The sequence below is a fragment of the Pinus tabuliformis genome, chromosome Q (assembly GCF_031772625.1).
Source record: "Pinus tabuliformis cultivar Carrire ecotype Pingquan chromosome Q, CPIR1, whole genome shotgun sequence".
Taxonomy (NCBI): Eukaryota; Viridiplantae; Streptophyta; class Pinopsida; order Pinales; family Pinaceae; genus Pinus; species Pinus tabuliformis.
In genome coordinates, this window is record NC_142296.1 from 293,808,747 (window position 1) to 293,836,677 (window position 27,931).

At 39.8% G+C, this 27,931-nt stretch overlaps 2 protein-coding genes across 4 annotated transcripts in view; both read right to left on the reverse strand.

Annotated features, from left to right (window-relative positions):
- The window catches only part of LOC149219376 (GDP-mannose transporter GONST1-like), a 297,856-nt gene that overhangs the window by 256,245 nt on the left and 13,680 nt on the right, over positions 1–27,931 (reverse strand). The window lies entirely within an intron of this gene.
- Positions 12–27,931, reverse strand: LOC149219378 (uncharacterized). The gene is made up of 4 exons (XM_089383649.1): positions 27,850–27,931; positions 2,411–2,552; positions 2,049–2,295; positions 12–41 (listed from the first exon to the last, which is right to left on the reverse strand). Exons 1-4 carry the CDS (start codon positions 27,929–27,931, stop codon positions 12–14), a joined length of 501 nt encoding a protein of 166 aa, XP_089239775.1.

The following is a 27,931-nucleotide window of genomic DNA, read 5'->3' on the forward strand; positions in this document are numbered from 1 at the left end:
GATCTTATGATTTACAAAAGGAAATTGCCTAGTTTTCCCAGCTGCATAAGAAGCACAAGAGAGTAAGCACCAACATACACATAAGCTTATTTTCAAAATGACATTAAAATGTCCATTATCCCCTTTCTAATATGGTTTTACAACAATTCCAAGCAAACATAAAAATGCAGGCTAGCAAAATTTAACTGAAAGCACCTCAGGAAAAGTAGCATCCAAAACTAAAATTTGAAGATCTTATGATTTATGAAAGGAAATTGCATAGTTTTCCCAGCTGCGTAGGAGGGCACAAGAGAGTAAGCAATAACGTCCACATAAGCTTATTTTCAAAATCACATTAAAATGTCCATTTTCCCCTTTCTAATGTGGTTTTATTTATCCCACGTGTCCAATTCAACTAAACAATAGCAAGAAATGATTTCAATATATATCATCTAAAGCATCCCTACTACAGAGGTAATTCAATAATTTTAAACAGGCTACAAGCTAAAAACCTTAAAACTTTATATTTCATATATGATGAAAACTTGGTTCTGAATGAAAAGCATCTAAGGACAACCTAAATTATTGCCAAACTTCTAGAAACAAAGAAGATAATATGAAAGGTATATAAATGTTTCATGCCCTTGCTTCCATGTTTTCAATTTCTTCCCTTCAGGAGCGTTAAAATATAGACATCAGACCACAAGAGAGTGAAGAAAAAGAGCTCTTATATATTATAATACAACTAAACATTAATCACAACCAATGAAAGATACTGGCCACAAGGGCTTGCTTTGCAGCCACACCAAGAATTCCATGAAACCAATAAGCTTTAGGAGAGCAATGTACTGTGCTTGTAGACTGGGACTGTTGACAAGTGTTTCTAATCACTCTATGTATCTTCTCTTGTAGCTATATGAGGTTCTAGAGTTTGCTGAAACTGCAAAGTCATGGAACTGACTCTTGTAGCAGCAAACTTGCTCTAATTGTAATGGATTCCTTCAACCTATAGGCATAACAAGGGACAGACACTTCGAGATGTAGAAGACTTGGTACAACGAAGATTCCTCACCCAAGAGCTCAAATCTCTTCATGTTATTAAATGTTGTTGAAGTGGAGTGATAGAGTTACTGGTAAAATATCCTAGGTTCCTTTTCCAAACAACAATAAACTAACCTATCTTGCATCTTTCACCATGAGTCTAAGGGAAAGGATTGCATACCTGTTAATTTTAGTTAACAATGGTATGTTCTATGCTTAGGACAATTACTTCAATGTCTTTTAGCAGCCCAATGATAATGTCCAATTTAGTTTCAAATAGCAATCACATTGACAGTAGCTGTAGATAGAACATGAAATAACAAAATGCAGAAGACAAGCCAAGACAAGAGGACACCAGATTTGGCTGATGCCAGGGAAAAACCCCAAGATGGGTAAAACCCTTTGATCAATTCTTCTTATTATTGTATCAAATGTTCAGCAGAGAGAGAGTACAAGAGAAGTTGAAACCAATGTTGTGAAAAGCGCGAGCGGGATTAAATCGGCGCCGTGAATGAAGCGGAAAAAATCGGGAAAAAAGCGTTTGGTACAAAAATATTCATTTTTTTTCATTTTTTTTCAATTTTTTTTAATATCTAAATCATCTACAACATAAAATAAATACATTGACACATAAATATGATAAAAAACTAATATATAAGATGTTTAATATCATTTCTAGCGCTAAAATCACACATAACATTGAATCATGTCCTGAATAGTAAGTCCTGACTCCTGAGTCCCAGCTCAGCCTCAAAATATCAACAAAAAATATGATAATGTATCTCATCATGTCATAATGTCATATACAATAAAATGAAAGTCTAATCCTATTGATTTCCTCTGCCCCTCTTGCGAGAAACTGTCACAGCGTTCCCTTTCCCTCTAGATGTAGATGTTGGTGCCTGTGCTGGTGGAAATGGCAGTGGAGTCTGATGTGCTCTAGAAGTTGAAGAACTAGAAGTAGGAGCTACAGGAGGTAGACCACGTCCTCTACTGGTGGCAGTGGTAGCCCGGATAGGCGGTGTCACCTCCTCCTCCTGCTCCTCCTGCTCCACCTGCTCCTCCTCCTCCTCCTCCCCCTCCACTACATCCTGCACTAACCAATCATCAGTAGAATCCATGAGAGGCCTCTCGGCCTCAACCCTCCATGCAGCAGTGGTGTCAATCCCATCCAATGAGATGGCATCCACATCAGGTGTCTTCTCAAGTTGCCTCACCCACAATCGAAGATTGTAGTAGACGTAGACCATGTCATTAAGTCGCTGGGACTCCAACCTGTACAAAGATCATGAAATAATAATTAATAATTAATATTATAAAAAAAACATTGTTTAATGAATTCAAAAATTTATTTGGAAATTTGCAATATTTTAAATGTTTAGGTGTTAACCTGTTGCGCTTCTTGTTGTGTATTTTTTCAAATACACTCCAGTTGCGCTCACATCCTGAGGAGCTGCATGTTTGGCTGAGGATGCGTACGGCAAGCTTTTGCAAAAGGGGTACTCTGCCACCATACATTTTCCACCATGCATCTACAACAAAATTACAAATAAAATTTTAAATAAACATAAGAAAAAAATGGAATTTGAAGAGACAATGAAATTTGAAACAAAGTTACAAACTAAAAAATACCTGGCATTTTAATCGTCCTATCAGTGATAGCCATCTCAAAGCCAAATGTGCCACCTGCCATCTTATATGTCTCAATTTGTTTAGAGATCTCTATACGTTGTTCTGGAGATCGCACCATCTTCTGGACACAAGATAAGAATCCATCCATGATCTCAGCATCAAAATCAAACCCACATGCATAAGAAAATGCAGGGTTCAGGAAAAGCCCAGCAGCATGAATGGGACGATGGAGTGTGTTGTTCCATCGCTCATCAATCACTCCCCATAGAAGGAGTTGTTTCTGAAACCCATCATCTCCCTTATCATCATAGTAGGCCGAATGGCTTCTTTGGCCCTGTCCATGGCTTCATACAAATAGCCCATTGCGGGCTTCTCACTATCAACCAACCGAAGAACCTTTACCAAAGGTTCAGTAACGGCGCACACCTCCTGCACTCCCGCCAAGAAGTCTTCCTGGTATGAAACTAGTCTGCATACGGCCTCTCCTTCTGGTTTGCAGCTCATTGACAAAGCATGCCACTCCTCTGAAAGAAACATTCTCTTCACATCTCACATAGAATTCAAGAGGGATTGAAGAGATATGAAACTCATGGCAAACCGTGTAATGGCGGGGCGCACCAACTCTTTGTTGTTGATGAATCTTCTCATCAAGCTAAGCACAGATGTATGATTATATATAAATTTTGTGATGCTTTTTGATGAGTCAACAATATCTTTGACAAAGGGAATTTTCCCTATGTCCTCTAACATCAAATCAATACAATGGGCAGCACAAGGTGTCCAAAATAAAGTAGGATGCCTGTCCATAAGCATTCTACCAGCAGCAACATAATTTGCAGCATTGTCCGTTATGACTTGGACAACATGTTGTTCACCCACCTCCAAAATAAACACATCCAGCAAATCACATAAAGTTATTGCATCTTTGATTTGACGAGATGCATCAACAGATTTGATAAACATAGTCCCCTTGGGACAACTAACCAAGAAGTTTATAAGGGTTCTCCCCTTTTGGTCAGTCCAACCATCTGACATAACAGTGCATCATGTTTGTGCCCATGATGCCCTAAAATCCTCCAATCTTTGGGTGCAGTCACGCTTTTCATCTTGAAGAACCCGGCCTCTGAAATCATGATAAGAAGGGATTTTGTACCCCGGGCCAACACTGGCAATAGCATCAACAGTAGGTTGGAAAATGGATTATTCCTTACAATGCTGAAAGGAATATCACTCCAGAGGAGAAATTTTGCCATCAACCTGTCAGTTTGTTTTTTTTCAGTTCCTTTTAGCATTGAACCGATAGATGGTTGTGAACCAGGTGTGGTTCGAGGAACAAAAAATGATGATGCAGCTACCGGATTGACTGATGCTGCAGTAGAACCAGTGCCACTTAGCCCACTTCCTTCAGCTGACCTTTTTAGTTGCCTTTTGAGTTCTTCTTTGGCCTCTCTAGTGTGCTCTAATTCTCCCAATGCTCTCATGGCTCTTTGGATAAGTTCAGGATTTGTATTTATATAGGGCCCCACATCATGTCCAGGGATTTGTGCAAGGTGAAACTTCAACCTGTACACCCCCCCCCCCCCCCCCGTATCTCCTTTCCACACAACTTGCAATTCAAGTTTTGTCTATCATTCGGAGCTTTAGGTTCACCATATTCCCAGAAAGGATCCAATTTCCTTGGCATGTTTGTTTTTTAATTTTGAATTTGCAAACCTATGGGAAAATAAGGATTAGGAAATAGGAATTTAGGATTACAATTTAGCATTTACAAAATTACAAGTTACAAATTTCCAGAATCCAAAGTTCCAAACCCAAGTTACCCAACCAAATGGCAAATGCCAAAAACAATGAAAAAACATAAACAATGTTTAAAAAAAATGAAAAAAATAAATAAAAAATTGATTCCCATAGTCATACCAATTTACCCATCCCAAATCAATGAAAAAATACAAAAAATTCTTTAAAAACAATGAAAACAAAAGGAAAATGGTGCCCATATGAAGTTTCCCAACAAAAACAATGAAAAACAATGTTTTTAAACAAGGAAAACAAAAAAAAATTAATCCACATACCGTTTTTATGGAGAAATTGGTGGTCTCCTCTTGAATTTGTCCTACAAGCACTTAGATTTGCTCACAAACCCTCCAGCTGCTCTCTCCAAGACGTCCTCCTCCTTCTACGCGCGCCCACAGTCCAAATGAGCAAAAAAAAATCAAAAATCGCATTATAAAACCCGCTGCCCCGACACCCAAAGATTTTTTCAGAAAAAAAGCGCGATTTTTTCGCTTTTTTCGGAAAAAAATCGGCAAAAAAAATATAGCCGCTTTTTTTGCATAAAACACGATTAAATCGTCATTGGGAAAAAAGTGCGATTTTTTTAAAAAAGCGCGATTTAATCGCGCTTTTCACAACACTGGTTGAAACGCTAGAAGCATTTCTGATCTACACTACAAGAGAAATCGAAGTATATTGAAGGAGAAAAGTCATTGTCACCACTTTCAAGGTTATAAAGCAAGCAAGGATCCTCTCCTTGCCCTAGAAGAAGATCATCCGAGGAAGCAACAAATCATCCTCATCAAAAGGAGCAACCTTTTTCTATTGAAGAAATATTGTTTCATTTGGAAGAGGATCATCCAAGAGGGAGCTCTAATACATCTTCTTCAACCATTATCAAAGTGATCAAGATGAAGATTTCATCCTCACTTGTCAAGTAAGCATCTTTCATTCTTTAATCAATCTGGTAAAATGACTTCGTGTTTGCAAGGAGATATATAAGTTGGATGGGTCATCAAAATTCTTTACATGAAAAAGCAGGATAGACATAGTCCTCTAAGAAGTTGAAGTCATTGAAAATATTAAAAGGTCTCCTCTGAATTCATGGAAAGGGATTCTTATGAAAGATCCCCTCATATAGCAATATTGGAGACATCAAAGAGATGTATATGATAAACTCGTAAGAATACTCTCTGAAGATGTGGTAAAGAAGGTCACATGACTTAGATCTGATCTGCACAAAAGGTAAAAGTATCAAAGGATGAAGGATATCTTCATAAGATCTCATCTACGAGATCTAGGAAAGAAGATAATCATCATTGATGCACTAACTGATAATCAAGGTAATAGATATCCATGGGGATAAGAAAGTTACCTCATTCGACAACTTGGGGTTTCTATAAGAAGACAAGTTGAGGGCAAAAGTGTTGAATGATCAAATGAAAGGATTCAGACACTTTGTCAAAAGGAAAGAACATAGCTAAATATTCAATGATATGAACATTACAGGAAAGAGTGTCCTTAACTTAAGAAGGGCAATAACAAGAAGGATAGAGAAGAAGTCATTTTCACTGAAAAAAGTGGAGAAAGCTGAAAGAAGGAAATCCAAGAAAGTAGAAGCATTAGAAGCAAGAGCTCGTGACATCACCATAGGGAAACGTGAAGGACCGCTGAAACAAAATCTATGGTAGTCAACTTTGGAGGATATAGCTCTTGGTGACCACATTAGAAGATCAAAGGAAGAAGTCGTCCAGGATAAGTCTCATCATACATCGGTTTAAAAAGGGAAACCTCTGTTGAATAAAGATATGCGAGATGGAATCCTCATTGGAGGATTCACCGATCTAGAGAGGAAGCAAGTGTTTCATCAGGAACTCCAACTTGTGGAGTTCATGGGATGATGGTATGATGACATGAGAGATGAAGCAAATCAAGGGGTTGAAGATATTTTCAATCAAGAAAGCTGCTGAAAGAAGCCTAGATGACCTAAAGGTAAAATGAAGTACATATGCGTGTATTTAATATTATAAAGTCATGTCGCATGGTTGCAAGTAACAAGGAACGCTACTTCTCTGCTGAGAAGCATGATCAAAGGAAAGGAATCTCCTCCTATGAAAGAATGTCGGAAGGCATGAGTCGCACTAGATGAAATCAACATAATATGTCCTCATATGAAGTATGAGGTGGTTGACTACGATTGAGGAACTCTGATTGGAAGCCCCTAGGAATGAAGTGTGTGAAAAGGTAGGAAGAGATCGTGATAATATGCAACGAAGGTAGAAGGAATTCAACATCCGAAGTCCAAGAAGATTTGACTAGAAGATCTCCCAGAAGGATGTGAAGACTCTAATGGAAGTCGAAAAAAGATAGAGACCCTTGACACTGAACATCTGTGGGAGATGTGTCAATCTGCATGCAGGATGTTGATACTTACAAGAAGATGTCATGGTGAAAGATCATCACAAAGGTAAATATGATTTGAAGTGTTTAGTGATTATTTTTGAACTAACATCTGGTTGGGCTTATGTAGGATTGTCAAAGGGAAGATCTGTGAATGACTTCCAAGCAACCCACCTAGAAGGATGTAATGTCCTTCCGAGAAATATGGTATGAAAACAGTATGACATGAAGCAAAAGCCAAATGGAAAATCTGATGGATCACTTTCTAATGAGTTAAGGACATGACTAACTCATGGATAAAAGTGATGGATGATCTGTGCCCTATATATAGAAGTTCCCAAAAGTTGAAGACTCCTTAAAGAAATTCATGACATCGAAGAAAGGAGCTCTTCATGTAGCTGATTGTTTTAGGATCTCCACATGAAGAGCTGCTATAGGTCCCTGGTTAAGAGGGAGCCTGAGAAGAAGTTTCTTACTTGGAAGAAACTCGGAAATTCCTAAGCCGGAAGCTTAGGTACATTCCTCTATGATAGGAATGAGTACATTACTTTAATGGAATAGGACCTCCTGGTATAAGAAGGAGCGATAGACATGTTGTTTTGTGCTTCACCTGAGAAGACAGAATGGAGGATTGTGTAATCATTTGGCATTTGATGCTCTTGTGAGATGAGATAGGGAATCCCATGAAAGAGTAGTCGTGGAGGACCGATATTCTTTTGGGGATTGGGGAGTCCCCAAAACACAAATTCTTCTATTAGAGATTCCAACACAAATTCTTCTATTCTTTTAGGGTCTTGGTCTTGGTATTCGTCAATTGGAATCTCTAATAGAAGAATTTGTGCCGGTTTTCCTCTCAAAGAATGAAAGGTTTTGGCCCTGACTCATAGCCTATATGTTGTGTCTCTTGTCTATTTATGTTCATGCATTGGTTATTGTTTGATGAAGAAGAACACTAATAATCTAACGTGAAGAAAATACTAATCTAAAGAAGTAAAAAGTAGTCACAAGCAGTCACTAATGAAAGAGAAATCCCCTTATGCTAATGCCCTAAGTTTCTCAACTGGCAGCACCTCGTCAGCTCTCTGATTGCAACCCTCGCATTTTTCACGGACCACGTCCAATCTGTTGGTCAGTAGTGCATCCAATCCTCTCCATTCCTCGCCTCAACGATTTGTCTCCATGCCCTAGCTTGAAAATCCTTGAGATTACTCATGATTTCCCAGGCGTTGTTGTTTGTCGAGGGCTCACGATTCAATCATCAAATTTGGGGAAAATTGGCCTGAGAAGAACCGAGCATTTCAGGATCGAGCGATATTTTTCGTCAGCACGCACCATCGAGGGTTTCAAGCGTTGGGTTAATTGTAGGTGACAGTTTTGGGTTTTGGGTCATTTAATGGAGGGGTTCCTCCAATTAACCCTCAGGGACCAAGGACAAATTTACAGCCCCATAGATATCACCATGGTGCGAGATTTCTCATTTTTGACATCTCAAGTTAAGAGTTAGCTGCGGAATATAGTAATTATTGAAAATGAAAACAAATAGCTCCATTAAGAGGTATTAAGTCTCAAACAATTGATCTCATGAATGAAAAAATCGGAAGACATACACTTGCAACAACCAATTACGAACTCGCCCACATTCCAAACAAAGATCTTGAACATCAAAAATCTGCAAGATGAGATGAGGTCACAACAAGCCTTCTTAAACAAGAGACAAAAATCCAATGGCAGAAACTTAATTCTTGGGTTGAAGTGGTCCGGAGAAGTGAACAATGCCTCCCCCCCGCGACACCACTTACCACAGTTGAAGGTATGATACAAGCAAAATGAATGAGAAACACGTACATTAAGCTCAGGAGCTTAACCTTACAAGTACATGAGCTCCCCCCTCCATTAGCTCCTTTTGACCCCCTACAAATAGGTACCTCTTTCCTTCATGACACTTTCGATCTAAAGGACACCACTCTTGCTTGGGCATGGATGGCCCGCAACTCTACACACTTCCTCGCTATCAACCACTAAGGGATCGACTCATAGCCCTTAGAGCCAAGAGAAGTCTGACATCGCTCCCACCCACAAAATATCTTACTCGATGATGATCTCACCAAAACTCAGTGGGTGTAACTCAAGTTATCTAAAGACTAGACCATAGTTGCACAGAAGGAAGGGAAGAGGGAAGTAATTCAAGATCTCAAAGCCTTCATCAGTGATTTAGCTCCTTCAAGATATTCTCGCCATTGGACCAAATGACAGTCTCATTTAGCTGAGGGGTGGGTTAGGGGGAGTTGGTCCACCATATCCACTAGAAACTGTAAGAGTAATGGTGCATCTCGGTCTTCACCAAATACACTTTGTCATGTGATCAAGTCTCGAGACCTCCTTTTCCTCACAAAGACACATGCGAGCCCCATTTGGACACCACCCAAGATCCATGGGTATCACTAGGTGTGGTATTGCCAACAAGAGACGAGATCCGACGGCATTAGAGGATCCAAGGGAGTATTTGTCTAATATGAAATTCACTCCAAAGAAAGGTCACTTTGTTTTCATCAAATAAACATCCCAAGTTTTTGTGGGTCTGATTCTGTTGACACATCTCCCTTCTCCAAGACAGTCATATTGCAGTTCGCTACTTTCCTCCAACCTCATCACACTATGCACTTCACATAGAGTCCAAGGGTGATCCTTCCTTGATCTTTACGTAGATATCTCCCACTACGCCACTCTTGTTGATGTCATTCTTCTGTGTGACCACAACGCTTGAACCAGAAGCCCCCAAGTTGCCCTACATGATAGAGCAGAGGACGCACTTTGCCTCCAAGAGTTGGAACCAAAATATGTGGGCCTTCATACAAGTTCGCAAGACAATGATGGGCCCCTCACAAGTTATGGGAGACATCACTTTCAACCAAGTGAATCCCATGGCTTATTAATCCCGCATATCCACTACTTCTCAATCTCTCGTCTCCTCGTCGCAAACAACGCCCTCATCACTTTATCAAACACTACCTCCTCTCCCTCTCTCCCCACCCCCAATCCACCCTGCCAACAGTTGGAAATGTACCTAGTTTCGGTCTTCATAATTGTTATTGTACGCATTTCAATATGTATCTTATGTAACAAAAAAAAGAAGAAAAGAAAAAGTTTTTATTTTTAAGCATGGGTTCCATGCTCTTTATTGATGGTCTGCTAGGTAAAAGCATGTTCTTCGTGCTTCTAGGGTTTGTTAGGTTGTAGGATTTATTGTCATGAGTTTAGAGCAGTGTTGCGAACATCTTGATAACATCCCGATTTTATCTCGAAATCACGATTTTTTGGCCTAGCCGATGTTTGTCGATTTTTATAGATATTTTTATGGTATCTTAATTTTGCCGATGTTTGTCGATTTTTACCAATATTTTCCCAATGTTTACGATTTTTTGGTTTCTCGGGCCCTTGCCGATTATATCTCGATGCCGATGTTCGCAACATTGGTTCAGAGAGTCAACATCATGTTTATAAAACCCTTCCGAGCAAGATGTGCCTTGTAAAAGAATTTATTTTAAGTCTAGAAAGCCTTATAAGCCTCCTAGTCCAAATCGGCCCTAGAAGAGACAAGTCGGCCCAAAGAGGGTATTTGACCCACACAAAAAGGTATAAATAGAAGCAATTCGACCTCATTCACTCACCAATTCAATCTGCAATCAAGGAAGTTCGATCTCAAGTGCGAAGTTGAGGAAGAAGGACAAGAAAGGCAAGGAAGAAGAGAGCAGCAGTTGGAAGAGAAGAAAATCGAAGTTTTGCCCTAGTTTTCTCTCACACGTGCGAAGTTGCAAAGTCGTTGCAGGGGTCAAAGTTGCAGGGGCTGAGATTTCTGAAGTAGTGAAGCTGCAAGTCCAAAATTTTGTCACTGTGGTCCGAAATTTTGTAGTTGGGGGCCGAAATTTTGAATCTGAGGCAGTTCTGGAAGGGTTTGTCTCTGGTTGACTTGATGTGACTATGAACTAATTGGAAAGTCATCTTGAAGGGTTGACTTGGTGCTGAAAGGAAGTTGTGATCTAGGATTTTGGGTCCTATTGGTCTCATTTGAAGCAGATTCTATAAGAAGAGAAGAGTTTTTTGGGTTTTCCCCTTGGAGGGGTTTTGCCCTGGCTTGGAGCCTAATATTTGTGTTCATTGTTTTTATTGTTTTTTATCTTGATATTTGTTTGATGAAAAGATCTAATAATGAAACACAAGAAGATAATTAAAGTTCACAAGCAAGTATTAAGGAATAAGGAAAATATGAATCAATAGCTGCCACATTGCATTTTCCAACATGGTATTAGAGCAAAGCTGAACAAGAAGGCAGTCGGAAGAACCATCTTGTGGACATAAAAAGGAGAGTTTGGTTGAAGAATTAGGGTTTCTGCAACTACAAGGGAGGTCAAAGTTGCAAGGTCTGAATTGCAGAGGATCAAGTTGCTAGAAGAGCATATATTATGTTTTGACCTCATTGATCTTGGAGGGATTTGTCTCGCTCAAAGAAGGAAACTTTTAAAGGATTGTCTTAGGGTTTTTGCAGCAATTAGAAGATCAAAGGTGCAGATCAAAGTTGCACGTTCAAAACTAAGATTGGAAGGTGTAGCTCATATCTAACGTACTTGGAAGGGCATCTTTCTAAGACACCATTGAAGTCTCTTTTAAGATCTTGAAAGCCTCAAGATAGTTTTAGACATCATCAAAGAAGCGAAGATTCTTGATTGACAAGTAAGTATCACATTGTTGCTCTATGTCTAAATCTAAAGGTATCATGGGTTCTTTCTGCAAGGAAAGAAATAAGTTTGTTGGCTCAGCAAATTACCTAGCATGGAAGAAAAGAATAGACTTGGCACTTACATGACATGAAGTAATGAAATATGTCCTCAATGAAGTTACTGAACCTAGCAAAGACAGGACTCAGGAACTAGCAAAATATAAGAAAGGGGAAGTAAGGGCACAAAGGATCATTGTTGAATCCATTAAGGATCATCTAGTTCCCTTTGTTGCTAATTTAAAGACTTCTAAGGCTATGTATGATAAGCTAGTGAATTTGTACTCTATAAGTACATCAGGACAAAAGATGTCTTTGAGGAATAAGCTATATAAAATGAAGAAATCAAAGGATGAGGACATGGCCTCTTTTCTAATGAAGATCTCTCAAATAAGAGATCAGTTGCAGGGGCTTGAGGAGACAATTTTGGATTCTGAAATGACCATATGTGTACTAAATGCTTTGCCACCAAAATGGAGCAGTTTTGCAATAAGCATCTACTCTAAGAAAGATTCAACTCCTTTTGATGAGTTGTGGGCTCAGTGCATCCTGGAAGAGACTAGGATCAAGGAAAAGGATGATATCGAATCTAATGAGCAGTCTCAAGCCTTCATTGTGAGAACCAAGAAGCTGAAGAAGGGAAAGTTTGGAAAGTCCAAGAAGAAGCAAGACATGTCCAAGGTGCAATGCTTTGGATGCAATGAATTTGGACACTTTAAGAGGGACTGTCCAAACAAGTAAAACAACAAAAGAAAGGAAAGAAGTGAAGCTCACACAGCTAAGGAGATGGGAAAACCTGAGAAGAAGTCGAAGAAAGAAGATGTTAAAGATCTTTACTAATAACGAAGGCATCCTCCCTGTCAGGGTCTTTAGGACGTTAGTCCTTCCTTTAGAATAGCTTGCATTGTTGTTTAAGAGAAACTCGGTTTTGTAAATACGTAGGATCATGATAGAAGCATGTGATAGTAGTGTATTTAGAGTATACTTGATTGAGTTGCTTTGTAGGAATCGTCTAGTCTTTCAAGATTGAGATGGTTGGACCATTTTGCATATTAGTGTTCATCTAGGCATTCTAACATAATGTTAGAGGTAGTCATTTTGCTAAGATGGATCATTATGATCTTGGAAGAACCATCATTTTTAGAAGATTCTTGGGAAAGGCATTTTGACAAAGATTAGTATACATTCCATATAGTATGGAAACAATACTCTTAAGGGATAAAGGAATGCAATCAGTCAAGTTGCGGGCTCATTATAGGACATGTAGCTAGATGATGAAATAAGAGCATAGGAATGCATATTGAAAGTAACTCTTGGATAAGATTCATATTATAGAATCTTGGAATATGCTTAATATGATTATGTGATGAATTTGACCTACTCAAGGTTGAATAAAAAAATCAAAACTTTCTCTAGATTATGTAGAATAATGATTAACATCCAGTATAGACTCCGAAAGAAAATTTGTAACTTGGTAATCAAGTTTGATCCTTGGGCACTCTAATGCGTGAAGGTAGGTTCGTGTGGAGATGAACCATGAGGATGTTGATGTTGTGATGAGAAGGACATCATGATGAGGTAACTCTAATATTTTTGTCATTGGTTATTGTTAATTTTAGGTATGTTCTATGCTCATAGCAAATTTACTTCAATTTTCGATATTAGCTCAATATCAATTCCAGATTAGCAATCACATTTAGCATGATAGTAAAATGCAGATAGAACATAAACATAAATCGCAAAAGACAAGCCAAGACAAGAGGACACAAGATGTGGCGCCAACCAGGGACAAACCCAAATGTGGGGAAACCCTTGATCAATTCTTCGTATATGTTCTTCAATAGTTCAACAGAGTGAGAGAGATAGTACATATACATCAGAAGTCAACATTTTGACTTGTCATAATAAGAGCAGAAATCTTCTCTAAGAAGATGACGCATGAGGTAGAGGTGATTCCATCACCTTGTTGTACCTATCACTGTGTTGCACCATCATACCATGTCCATCATCACTGTGTTGCACCATGCTGCACCATCACTGAGTTGTACCTCATCATGTTGTACCCAACATGCTGCGCTTCATCATCATGTTGCACTATGCATCACTGTGCTGCACCACTCTCACTATGCACTATGCTGCACCTATTCACTGTTGTACCCATCATTGTGCACTATGCTGCACCTATTCACTGTTGTACCCATCACTATGCACTATGCTGCACCAATGACTATTGTACCCATCACTGTGCACTATGCTGCACCCATCACACATGTTGCATCCTTCATGCTGCACTTCAATACATTCATGATGTTGTACCCTATTACTATGTTGTCCCATCATATCATATTGTTGCACCCGATCACTATGTTGTCAATGCTACAGGACCCTTCTCAAGGGCTAGATAGACAGCAGCTAGGACAGCTCTGTAGCTGCTGATTAGGGCCACCTTAGGACAGCGTATATGGAGCTCTCTTGACAGCATTTAGAACCTGTCTTTTTAGGCCTCCTTTATACAGTCATTAGCCCTCTTATTCTTTGCAGCTAGGGCATGATATGACCCTCCTAAATCAGCGTCTAGATGTTTGTTATAGACCTGCGTTTTTACCCACTCCTTGCTGTGTTTCCATGACCGTATTTAGGGCAGTGTTAGAGCTGTGTCTCCTTCATGACTAGGGCTTCTCCTTGCTGTGAATAGAGGTCTCTTTTAGGACAGCGTTAGGGCATATAAGGACAACGTCTTAGTGTCTACGTTATGCCTTTCCTTTCCAAGGCTACATTAAAGTCATTTGAACAGCGTTGAAGGTTCTCCATCATGACTGCTATTAAATCTTCTCACAAGCCTGCGGCTAGGGCACATTGACAGCAGATTTAGGGTCTTCATAGATCAGCATCATAGGGTCTCTTAGACCTGCGTTTAGGACAGCTTAGGATCTCTTCTAGACCAATGATATAGATACCTTTCTCTTCTGCATTAAAGCCTTCTTCACCATGATTGTGTTAGAGTCTAGGGCATCCCTATATGACAACATACGGCAGTGTCTTAGGGTTTGCATTTAGGGCATGAACTCTCTTCTAAGACATCATTAAGACTTCCTCCATTAATTGTGTTTATTAGGGCAGTGTTAGAAGCTAGGTCATCTTCTTTTAGGGCTGCGTAGATCCTTCTTTCCCATGGCAGCATTCAGATCTAGGGCATCTCTTCATTAGGGTAGCGTTGTCTCTTAGGATCTCTCCTCCCACCAAAACCCAAAGACAAGTGGAGAGGAAGAGATCACAAGAAGAGTGTGTGTGCAAATGACTAGCAAGCAATGTTGTTAAAAGCGCGATCGGGATTAAATCGGCGCGGGGAACGAATCGGAAAAAAACGGAAAAATCGGGAAAAAATCGGAAAAAAGCGGGAAAAAATCGTTTGGTACAAAAATATTCATTTTTTTCAATTTTTTTAATATCTAAACCATCTACAACATAAAATAAATACATTGACACATAAATATGATAAAAAAACTAATATATAAGATGTTTAATATCATTTCTAGCGCTAAAATCACACATAACATTGAATCATGTCCTGAATAGTAAGTCCCAACTCAGCCTCAAAATATCAACAAAAAATATGATAATGTATTTCATCATGTCATAATGTCATATACAATAAAATGAAAGTCTAATCCTATTGATTTCCTCTGCCCCTCTTGCGAGAAAATGCCACAGCTTTCCCTTTCCCTCTAGATGTAGATGCTGGTGCCCGTGCAGGTGGAAATGGCAGTGGAGTCTGATGTGATCTAGAGTCTAGACGTTGAAGAACTAGAAGTAGGAGCTATAGGAGGTAGACCACGTCCTCTACTGGTGGCAGGGGTAGCCCGGGCAGGTGGTGTCACCTGGAAACATTACAATCTCCCAATCCTGAAATCCTGAAAAACTGATAAGTCTGCTGGATTTTAAATGAAATCTAAAATTCTACTTTCTCCATATGAAATCCAATGAGGCTGGAACCACTCTCAAACATCCTGAGTCATTTCATGGTAATGTTAAAAATTTAAGTAAAAGGATGAAAATGAAGATTAAGGAGAATGTCACTTTTACTTTAAGAATTTAACATTACCATGAATAGCATATCCATACCAGGGCCTAGACTTGATCATTAAGCTACCCCACTCAAAAATTATTTGTTTCTTTCAAAAAACATTGCATGAAAAAACCCAAAAAAAGTTATAAAACTATGTTTTCCTGAGCCCCCACGATTTTTTCGTTAAAAATCGCGCTTTTTTCGAAAAAATCGCGATTTTTTGAAAAAAACACGATTTTTTCATTAAAAATCGGCAAAAAAAAGTAGGCGATTTTTTCATTAAATCACGATTTTATCGCGATTTTAACAACACTGCTAGCAAGCCACCTCTTTTTATACTAAAACGTTGAGCACATGTGGGGTGATTTGGTTGTTGGCCGACCTTGACGAATTGTCCCATAACACAAATAAATTCATATCTCCATGAATACTTATCGGAATCGTATGATCTTTAGATCAATCCTACACCTCTCGATGAGAGGAATCCAAGAAAAATATCAGCTGCCATAAATAAGATGACCCACATGGAGTTTGGCCCTAGTTGCCAATTTTAACAGTTATCTAGTTAACATATTGTTTTGCTAACTAGAAAGATATTGCAGGAATACATGATGACAGTTATGGCAAGTTCAACTATATAAATTAAAGATATGGTCCTGGCAATCGTGAAGTCAAGATGTGTTCATCCTGGGACTAAAAGGTAGCAGCATGAGAAGATAACCTGAAGGTCAAGTTCGTACAACAACAAGGAGATCACTTTCATAAGAAAGCCATGATCAGCTTGAAGAATGGAAAGGCTCAATAAGAAAAGTGTAATTCAAGTTACGAAAAATGTAGTGTTTCATAAAAGGACCAAACGTATTGGGATCCATTATGGTAAATCAAAGAATTTGAAGTGGTATACTACAAAACTAAACTTCATCTTGTAAACATCCTCACAAAGACATTAACAAGGATAATTTTAAAGATTTAAAGAAATGCTTGGTTGAGAGAAAAATCAAATGGTAATCAAAAGATAGTGTTAGAATATGTAATGCCCATTTTAGATGCATGTCATATTTTTCCTGAAGGAAAGGTAGGACTAAATTTAGAGTGTGAGATAAGTTTAGACAAAAGAAAACAATTTTGGATAAGAGATATTTTTGGCTAGAATTCTATCCTTGGGAGATTTTGAAGCAAGTTTTGAACGATAAATCTGTGTTGCTTGTTGATAGGAAATCAATTAAATTTTGAGTGAGAAAGTAGTCTCACGTTCTATCTCATTTGTGTACTTTAAAAAATCAATAATGAAAACATTAGGCAATGGCAAATTTTATAGGTTCAAAGAAATGCTTGGTGTATAGGGAAATAAAATGGTCATTTAGGAGTTATGTGAAGATAGGTAATACCCATTTTAGACAAGCAACCTATGTTATCAAGATAGAAATAGGGTTAATATATTATCCAATTTTAAGGTCACGGGCAAGCCAGACACCAAATTGGTGCATGAAACCCCCTTGTTTGTGGGATAAGGGACCCACCTCCGCGCAGCGATTTGACTGCTAAGTCTACGAAATCATACATACTCTACCCCCCTCTGGTTTTGAACTTGTGACCTCTTAGGATGAAACACATGCTCTTAACCATTAGGCCAACTCAAGTTGTATTAAAACTCAATTGTCTATTATTATTATTATTATCTAATTTTAAGGCCACAGCTAAGCCAGACACCAAATTGGTGTATGAGACCCCCTTGTTTGTGGGACAAGGGACCCACCTCCGCGCAGCGATTTGACTGTTAAGTCTATGAAGGCATGCATACTCTACCCCCCTCTGGTTTTGAACCTGTGACATGCGTTTTAAGATATAAAAAACAATGTTGGGGTGGATCTACTTTGGGCTAGAGATTTATCCTCCTCTTCAAGAGCCGAAATTAAAAACAAATTTTGTATTATAGATTCATTGTAATATGTAATAGAAAATCAGTGAATTTTATAAATGTCTTTATTTTTCCTTTGTTGTTTCATTCATGTGTTCTCTTAAATCCAAGAGTGTAGAATGCCACATTTAAAAGAATGATTAGTTAAAAATGACATTAATCTAATCAAGAGACTAGTCAATGGTGATGGTGAAGGGAGCAATGCATAAGAAGTCTATAGTTTTGTATTTTGCTGGAATCAAAATTAGCGTAGAATGAAACACACATATACGAAACAAGGAGAATTGGATATATGGAGAATAACACAATTCTTCTCTCTATTAAACACGCATAGTGTGAAATTTCCACAAATGCAACCAATTGGATATTTATCTTCTAACTGTTAGCAATTTATTTGTCTATTGAATTATTATTCAGCAAATAACGATAATTTCACTGTTTCATTCTTCACAATATAAATACTTTGTGGAATGTAAAATTAGAACTGAGGAATAGATGCACAAACACATAAAATTGACACCGTTAGTTTTGGACAAATGTCCTTGGAAAAAACCCAAAGGGAAAACTAGTGCATCAAATGGAGGTTTTATTATAATTCAAGAGCACAATAATTTGCTTGCCTCTTACTGGCAAAGCTCCGGCTAATACTAGGAAAATAATCCGAAAGGCACCCTTGTCTCCCTCTGCAATCGAACTGGCATTCTCTGGCAAACTCACACTTCTCCTATTGCTCGCTCTGCAGTCCAGACTCCAGAAATGCGCATTGCTTGCGCAAATAAAATCATACAGCCCCGAAAATACCTAAAGGCAAATCGTTTAGCCTCCCCTTGCCTCTAAAACCCACTCGCTTTGCCTTCGGGACACTGATCCGGCAACTGGCAACTGAAACGTTGCTCCTCAGACAACTTGCACTAGGTAAACTGGCTAACTCGCACTACTATATTTGGCCTCCTTTGCAAATGAATTTGGCCACGTCTTTCCTATCCCTTGGAAACTGGAAAATGCTGAGGAAAATTCCTTCGAACTCCTGCTCTCAAATCTCTGTTGATCCCTCGCTCCAATGCTTTCCCTAGCTTCAACTATGCCCTTGCTGAATACTTGCAACTAGGTAGTCAAACTGCTCAACTCATAAACTATGTCTTCTCCAATCCCTTCAACCTGCTCTTATAATCTCTCGTTAGAGTCTCAACGGCCACGATTACATCTCAACTAATGGCTAAGATCAATTTGACTTCATCAATAGAAGCCTTTAGAGAAAAATCAAACTTCCTTAATTAATTCCCTTTAATTAACCACTTTTTCTAAGTTAGACTTAGGAAATATTTTAATTATTGGCTAATTAATTTAATTAAGGCGTCTCCAAGTCTTTTCTCATGAAACCTTTTTTTGTTTTGGAGATCTCGTGCTCCTTAGCCTCTTAGACACAAACTGAAACTAGAACACCTATCCACTGCTACCATATCCAAAAACTAACACTCCCTCTTAGCGAGGAAGGTGTTCTCCACTATACCCATCTATTCTCTAAAGTAGATGAACTTTGCCCTCCCTAGGGCCTTTGTGAGTATATCATCCACCTATTGATATGTGGGAACATGTTGTAGCCGAATTGATCCATGTTGTTGGTGTTTGACATCTGTGCTACCTCCTTCCTTCACATCTTCAACCTAATATGAATCCTTGTCACTGGAAATCACTGTGAAGAAAATACTCTGGTTGTCACTATCCACCATGCTACTGCGCATACTCTGATCTCACGCTGTCGATGCCTCTATGTTGAAGTCATCACTGCACCTGTATGTATTGATCTCTTAGAACCTAAAGATCAAGCTTTCATAGAGTTGATCCCTCTAAAGCTAAACTCCCTCTAAGTCTCAAACTCTCACTGATCTATTGTGTCACTGCAATTGGCTTTGCAACTGTCTCTTGAGTCTATGACTACACCTCCCTGGCTCTATACTATCTCTCAAGTATCTGGCTGCGCCTTGTTGACCTTGCGATCCTCCTGCTACTACAACTCTTGTGCTCCCGTAGCAAAGGTAATAATCCAACTGGGAACACACAGCAACTAGATCTGATCTACTAATCAAGCCCTTCTTCGCTAGATCTAGACCTCCTTGCTGCTCCTCCCTAGGACCCTGCCTGATCTGACATACTATGTTAGCTTTTGTAGCATCGGAGGTGTTCTAGTCTCGAAACTTTGTGGAGAGGCTAAAACACAGGAGTTCTCCATAACCCAGATATCATTTCTAGAAATTCCACCTAGAAGTGTCTCAATTAGATTATTAGCCTATTTTTTAATGTTTTTAAGTCTAAACTTAGGAAAACGGGTTAATTAATCATAATTAATTGAGATAAGGTGTGAATCATCTAGAAACTCACACGAATTGTTATGTACCTAGGGGGGATAATATGGGGTACCAAAGGAGGTACCCAAGGTAATAATGTAATAATGGGATGGGCCATAGTAATAAATAAGGTGGTTAACCCATGTCATGTAAGGGACCACAAGTAGTTAATAATAATGTAATGGGCCCATGGTATTAGTTGATGGTATGAGGGAACCATGGTAATGACCCATGGTATTGTATGTATGAGGCCTATATAGAGGCTAGAGACTCCACATGGAGAGATATGAAGATGAAGAGAAGTATTATTGTATGAACAGGCATATGGCTTGTGGAGTGTTCTCCTTCCTTAAGGAGTAAATGTATGGTGTTGCCCTACCTTAAGGGTTTGATCAATAAAGAATCATTTCATATTATTCTTGGGTTTATTTGCATTATATCATATTTTCATATCAGATCTATAATATTCTTGGGTTAGATCTATAACAAGTGGTATCGGAGCTACAACAAGTGGTATCAGAGCACTTTCTTGGGCAAAACGTGGAGAAATTTTTTTTCATTTTTGCAGGGTTTCTGGGGCGGCGAGTTGCAGGTCAGATCTGTACGTTTTGGTGAAAGATATGTAGAATCTAATTGCAGATCTGTATTCCTTGTGAAAAAATACCCAAATTCAAAAAAAAAAATCAGTTGAATCGGAGTCCGGATGAAGGAGATATCGCTGATCTAAAAATCAGTGGAGTTGCAGACAATTTTCAGGGCAGCGAGTTTTGCGGCGCAGAACTAGAAGTCTTGGTGCTAGATCTGCAAGATCTAATTGTAGATCTGGAATATTTGGGAAAAAACACATGATTTCAAAAAAAAATCAGTCGAATCGAAGTCCGGATGAGGGAGATATCGCTGATTTAAAATCAGTTCTTTTTGCAGAAATTTTGGGTGACGCCGGGAGCGTAGCAACGCAGATCTGGAATTCTAGTGCCTGGATCAGGATTTTTATCATATGGGCAGATGCAAAATGATTGTTCCATTTCCAAAAATAGGTTATAATAGAGATTCTAAGCAATATTGACGGATCTGTGACCATTTCAATTTTTCACCAATATTTTTGTGATGGCGGGCCTAGATCAGAGTTCGAGGGACTTGTATATATTTGATGGCTCTCATCCAGTTAAATGGCTAGAAAAAATGGAGGAATATTTCAAATCGCAATACATCTATGATTATGAGAGACAGTTGATCAGGGGAAAAATGTATTTGGACCGTGACATATGCAAATGGTGGCACGAGCATCAACGTTCCAAGGGAGAGTTTTTGACTTGGGATGCCTTCAAAAAAGCTCTTCTAGAGCGCTTTGAACGTAAATCAAATCTTGTGGATAAGCACACACAGACAGACACACAGCCTAGCAAAGCTTTTATTTTTACAGAAAAGAAGGAAACCAAGGAACCAAAAGGGTTATTTTTGGCTGGTATCTCTGTATTGCAGGTTCATGGATTGATTCAGAAGGAGAAAATCATTGTGTCTATCAATCCAAGTTGCAAACAAAATCTTATAAATGTCAACTTGGCAAAGAAATTGCAAGTACCAGCAAAACAAATTGAACATACACAGGTTGATAATGAGAATGTTCAAGTGTATAAGGATTTGAAGCTTTCTATGGATAAGTATGTGTTTCATGGTGATTTTTATGCTTCAGAGATGGATAATATCGATGTTGTTTTGGGATATCCTTGGATGGAATCTGTGGGTACTATCAATATTAATGTGCAGAAGAAATTCCTGAAGCTATGGTATAAAAAGAAGAAAATTACATTACAGGATATTTCCATCCATAAACAGGTAGAGCACATGGAGGCTGAAGCAGAAGATGTTCAAGGGACTGACATATCAGATGATGAGCCTTTGATGATCGACAATCAAACACAAACAGAGGCTGCAGAAGAAAAGGTTATAGGTGATGATACATCAGAGGAGGGCTCAGTGGTTGAAGTCATATTGAAAAAAAAGACACCACAACAGGCACCACAGCATGGTGAAGTAAAGAAAAAGCCATCGTGGGTTAAAACTTCAACATATCATCACCCACATCACCCAGCAAGACAACAATCAAGATGGCAACCAATTAGCCACATGGACAACAAACCCCGCAGGACAGATCGAGAGGAACAAAGATCCACCTACTACACATCCACACAGAAGAGCTACCGCAGTCAACTTCCATCTCAAGCGAGCGAGGCACCAGCGAGATCGAGGGTTCACCTTTCTCTTGGATGGCTAGATGCACGTGCATGGTATCAGTGGACTACTCTTTTGAGTAGATCTTATTATTTGTGTTATTCCCATGTTTCGGGGACGAAACATGTTTAGGGGGCTGGAATGTTATGTACCTAGGGGGGATAATATGGGGTACCAAGGGAGGTACCCAAGGTAATAATGTAATAATGGGATGGGCCATAGTAATAAATAAGGTGGTTAACCCATGTCATGTAAGGGACCACGAGTAGTTAATAATAATGTAATGGGCCCATGGTATTAGTTGATGGTATGAGGGAACCATGGTAATGACCCATGGTATTGTATGTATGAGGCCTATATAGAGGCTAGAGACTCCACATGGAGAGATATGAAGATGAAGAGAAGTATTATTGTATGAACAGGCATATGGCTTGTGGAGTGTTCTCCTTCCTTAAGGAGTGAATGTATGGTGTTGCCCTACCTTAAGGGTTTGATCAATAAAGAATCATTTCATATTATTCTTGGGTTTATTTGCATTATATCATATTTTCATATCAGATCTATAATATTCTTGGGTTAGATCTATAACAAGTGGTATCGGAGCTATAACAAGTGGTATCAAAGCCATAACACGAATCGATCTAGATATGATCTCAACCATCAATTATGTTTTAATCTTGGCCATTGGAATCCCAACTAGAGGTCGATGGGTAGATGGAGAACACACTAGTGCATAGACTCAGTTGCCCATGCAATTCAAATTTCTCAGTAGCAAAGATCTAGCATAGGAGATTGAGCCAGAGGATGAGTAACAGGTGGTAGAGGAGGTCCGCAACATTTCCGAAGGAAGTTTTCCAGTTACGGAAGGGGCAATGAGAGGGAGTGTGAGTTTGCCCAGAGGGACTACGCAAGGACTACGTAGGCAGCAACAAAGCAGTTCGATCTAGCTGGAGGAGCAGTTGATTCAGTAGCTAGTGGTTGGGATTTTTATCGAGAGGACCAGTGAATCAATTCTAAAGCGAGAGGAGCAGAGCTACAAATTTCAGGAGCTTCCAGAGGCAGCAACAGCAAGGCCTGCGCAAACACTGGACAGAGGCTGACGCAGAAGGAATTACGAATTGCAGAGGGGCCAGTTTCGGGAGCTAAAATCAGTTGTGGGGTGAGGAAAAATCCTCACAAGAATTTTGCCAATGATTCTCTCAGATTGGATTGTCAATTTGACATCCAAATTATTGTACTCAGATTTGTTGTTGAAGAATAATAATAAAACCCTCATCTGTTGCACCGATTTTCCCAAATTGGATTTTTTCGGGGATAATTGTCCAAAAATAACAGTGTCAAAATTTTTGTGTGTGCTAGAATTTCTCAGTTTCCAGCAATTTATTTTCTGCAGCATTTTTATGGTGAAAATTGCAATTGTGATTTTATTCATTGTTTGTCGTAGCAAATAAACTGCATAATTAAATTTAAAGTTAGAAAAATAATTTCCTGTTGTTCCAATAGTTCAACTTTTCACATGGTATCAAAGCATGATTGATCAGACGGGAAGCTCAAAGGCAGAAGAAGAAAATTTCATTGTTCAGAGGAGGCAACAAGCTAAAGTTTTTTGGTGTTGCGCAATGCCTAGCCAGGCAAGCCAAGGTTCTTAAGGGAAGTACAATTTTTCAGTGCAGAGTGGCAGAAAAAATCGACTTTCCAAATTGAGTAATTCCAGCAGGTAGAGGGAGCAGCAGCAGCTTAGATATTCGCTGAGCAGATTCCTTGGTTGGACACACAGGGTTTTGTAACAGATTGCTAGAGCAGAATCCGTGTCGAGTGGAAGAGAAATAGCACACTGAAGAATTCTCCAGTATGGCCATGGATTGATTTGATATTCATGGAACTTCAGACTTGTGTTCCAGGTTGGAGGACAAATTTACTTGCCTAACAAGCTCAACTTCACAGGGTGTATGGTATATAGACAGTGGAGCATCAGCTCATATGACAAGGGTTAGAGAATATTTCTCTAGCTACAATGAGGAGCAGATGGATTTCCAGATTACGATGGGAAACAGAACAAAATGTACTCTAGTAGGGAGAGGTACCATCAGTTTTCAAAGGGAGTCAGGAGCAAGTATCAATGCTATAGATGTACTGCATGTGTCAGGATTGAGTACGAACTTGATTTCAGTATCACAACTACAGGATAAGGGATATGATGTCCACTTCGTAGGGAAAAAGGTGTTTGTTAAACAAATGTTGCGAACATTGGCATTGGGATATAATCGACAAGGGTCCAAGAAACCAAAAAATTTGTAAAAATCGAGAAAATATCGATAAAAATCGGCAAACATCGGCTAGGCCAAAAAATCGTGATTTCGAGATAAAATCGGGATGTTATCGAGATGTTCGCAACACTGTGTTAAACACCCAAGCTGGAAGAGGGTAAGACAGATTGGAGTTCGAAGCAACAGGTTATACAGGTTGCAGCTCAATTCTCCAATGGCATTGATAGGCAGTAACAGTAGCAGTGGGAAGGAACTGAATGATCTATGGCATTGGAGAATGGGACATTTACATCATGGAGCACTCAAGATGCTCAAAGAAACAATAACAGGGAATCCAGAACTTGTCACAGAACACGATGATGCGTACAGAGGATGCGTACTAGGGAAATATGCTAAGGTAGCATTCCTAAGAAGTGACAGCAGAGAAGAGGGCGTGTTAGGACTTATACACTCAGATATTGGTGGCCCGATGTCCACTAGAGCACTCATTGGGGCCGAATATTTTGTCACCTTTATTGATGACCATTCCAGGAAACCCTGGATCTACTTCTTGAAGACCAAGGATGAGGTCTTAGATCGCTTTAGGGAGTTTAAGGCTCTCGTGGAGATGCGACTGGGAAAAAGATCAAGGTGCTTCGCTAAGATAATGGTGGAGAGTATATTGATAAAGACTTCACAAATTTTTGTGCTAAGGAAGGCATCATAAGAGAGTGGACAACTCCCTACAATCTACAGCAAAATGGAGTAGCGGAGCAGAAAAACAAATCTATAGTTGAGGCTGCAAAAGTGATGTTATATGACCGGGATTTGCCCAGGTTTCTATGGGCAGAGGCATGTAACACGGCAGTGTATATTCAAAACAGGCCGCCTCATAGAGCATTCGGGAAGAAAACGCCAAAAGGAGTCTTCACAGGGAAGAAGCTGGAAGTTAGTCACTTCAGGATCTTCAGCAGCATTGCTTATTGTCATGTGCTAGATGAGAAGCACACCAAATTGGGTCAGATTGTAGAGAAGGGGTTTCTTGTTGGGTATAGTGAAACCTCAAAGGCATACAGGGTCTACATTCCTAGCAATAGGAAGATTGTAGTAAGACGGGATGTAAAATTCATGGAGGACTGAGCCTTCAAGAGATCTCGTGAGATGCCTGCAGGTGATCATAATCTGCTAGCAAAAGCTCCATTGGTCCAGCAACAGGGGCAACCAGTAGGACAATCACAGGAATCTAGTACACTAACTAGTACCAGCATTTCCTCAGGTACAGGAGATCTAGTGACTTCATAGAAAACGAAGCAGTAGACACAAGATGAGGCGCTGGTTGAACCTCCCACCACTAATGGTCAAGTCAGCAGAGAGGTTCGTTAAACATTGACAGATGCAGAGGATTTTACTGGAACTCCTAGGACGGACAAGCTTTAGCACCGACAGTCTCACAAGTACCAAGCATTAGTAGCTCAGGTTGCAGAACCTTCCAATTTTCAGGAAGTCGCACAGCGTTAGGTGTGGGTACATTCCATGGTGGAAGAATACACCTCTATCATGACAAATGATGTTTGGGAGGTGGTGCCAAGGCTTGAGGGCAGGTCAGTTGTAAGTTCTCGTTGGATCTACAAGATCAATACATCGCAGACAGCAGCGTGGAGAAGTACAAGGCTAGATTCGTGGCAAAGGGGTATGCACAGTAAAAAGGGATAGATTATGAGGAGACCTTTGCCCCAGTTGCCAAATATACTTCTATCTGGTCAATTATATCCCTAGTAGCTCAGATGAAAACAAATCTATAGTCGAGGCTACAAAAGTGATGTTATATGACCGAGATTTGCCCAGGTTTCTATGGGCAGAGGCATGTAACACGGCAATGTATATTCAAAACAGGCCGCCTCATAGAGCATTCGGGAAGAAAACGCCAGAAGGAGTCTTCACAGGGAAGAAGCTGGAAGTTAGTCACTTCAGGATCTTCAGCAGCATTGCTTATTGTCATGTGCTAGATGAGAAGCGCACCAAATTGGGTCAGATTGTAGAGAAGGGGTTTCTTGTTGGGTATAGCGAAACCTCAAAGGCATACAGGGTCTACATTCCTAGCAATAGGAAGATTGTAGTAAGACGGGACGTAAAATTCATGGAGGACCGAGCCTTCAAGAGATCTCGTGAGATGCCTGCAGGTGATCATAATCTGCTAGCAAAAGCTCCATTGGTCCAGCAACAGGGGCAACCAGTAGGACAGTCACAGGAATCTAGTACACTAACTAGTACCAGCATTTCCTTAGGTACAGGAGATTTAGTGACTTCATAGAAAACGAAGCAGTAGACACAAGATGAGGCGTTGGTTGAACCTCCCACCACTAATGGTCAAGTCAGCAGAGAGGTTCGTTAAACATTGACAGATGCAGAGGTTTTTGCTGGAACTCCTAGGACGGACAAGCTTGAGCACCGACAGTCTCACAAGTACCAAGCATTAGTAGCTCAGGTTGCAAAACCTTCCAATTTTCAAGAAGTCGCACAGCGTTAGGTGTGGGTACATGCCATGGTGGAAGAATACACCTCTATCATGACAAATGATGTTTGGGAGGTGGTGCCAAGGCCTGAGGGCAGGTCAGTTGTAAGTTCTCGTTGGATCTACAAGATCAATACATCGCAGACAGCAGCGTGGAGAAGTACAAGGCTAGATTCGTGGCAAAGGGGTATGCACAGTAAAAAGGGATAGATTATGAGGAGACCTTTGCCCCAGTTGCCAAATATACTTCTATCTGGTCAATTGTATCCCTAGTAGCTCAGATGAAAACAAATCTATAGTCGAGGCTGCAAAAGTGATGTTATATGACCGGGATTTGCCGAGGATTCTATGGGCAGAGGCATGTAACACGGCAGTGTATATTCAAAACAGGCCGTCTCATAGAGCATTCGGGAAGAAAACGCCAGAAGGAGTCTTCACAGGGAAGAAGCTAGAAGTTAGTCACTTCAAGATCTTCAGCGACATTGCTTATTGTCATGTGCTAGATGAGAAGCGCACCAAATTGGGTCAGATTGTAGAGAAGGGGTTTCTTGTTGGGTATAGCGAAACCTCAAAGGCATACAGGGTCTACATTCCTAGCAATAGGAAGATTGTAGTAAGACGGGATGTAAAATTCATGGAGGACCGAGCCTGCAAGAGATCTCGTGAGATGCCTGCAGGTGATCATAATCTGCTAGCAAAAGCTCCATTGGTCCAGCAACAGGGGCAACCAGTAGGACAGTCACAGGAATCTAGTACACTAACTAGTACCATCATTTCCTCAGGTACAGGAGATCTAGTGACTTCATAGAAAACGAAGCAGTAGACACAAGATGAGGCGCTGGTTGAACCTCCCACCACTAATGGTCAAGTCAGCAGAGAGGTTCGTTAAACATTGACAGATGCAGAGGATTTTACTGGAACTCCTAGGACGGACAAGCTTGAGCACCGACAGTCTCACAAGTACCAAGCATTAGTAGCTCAGGTTGCAGAACCTTCCAATTTTCAGGAAGTCGCAT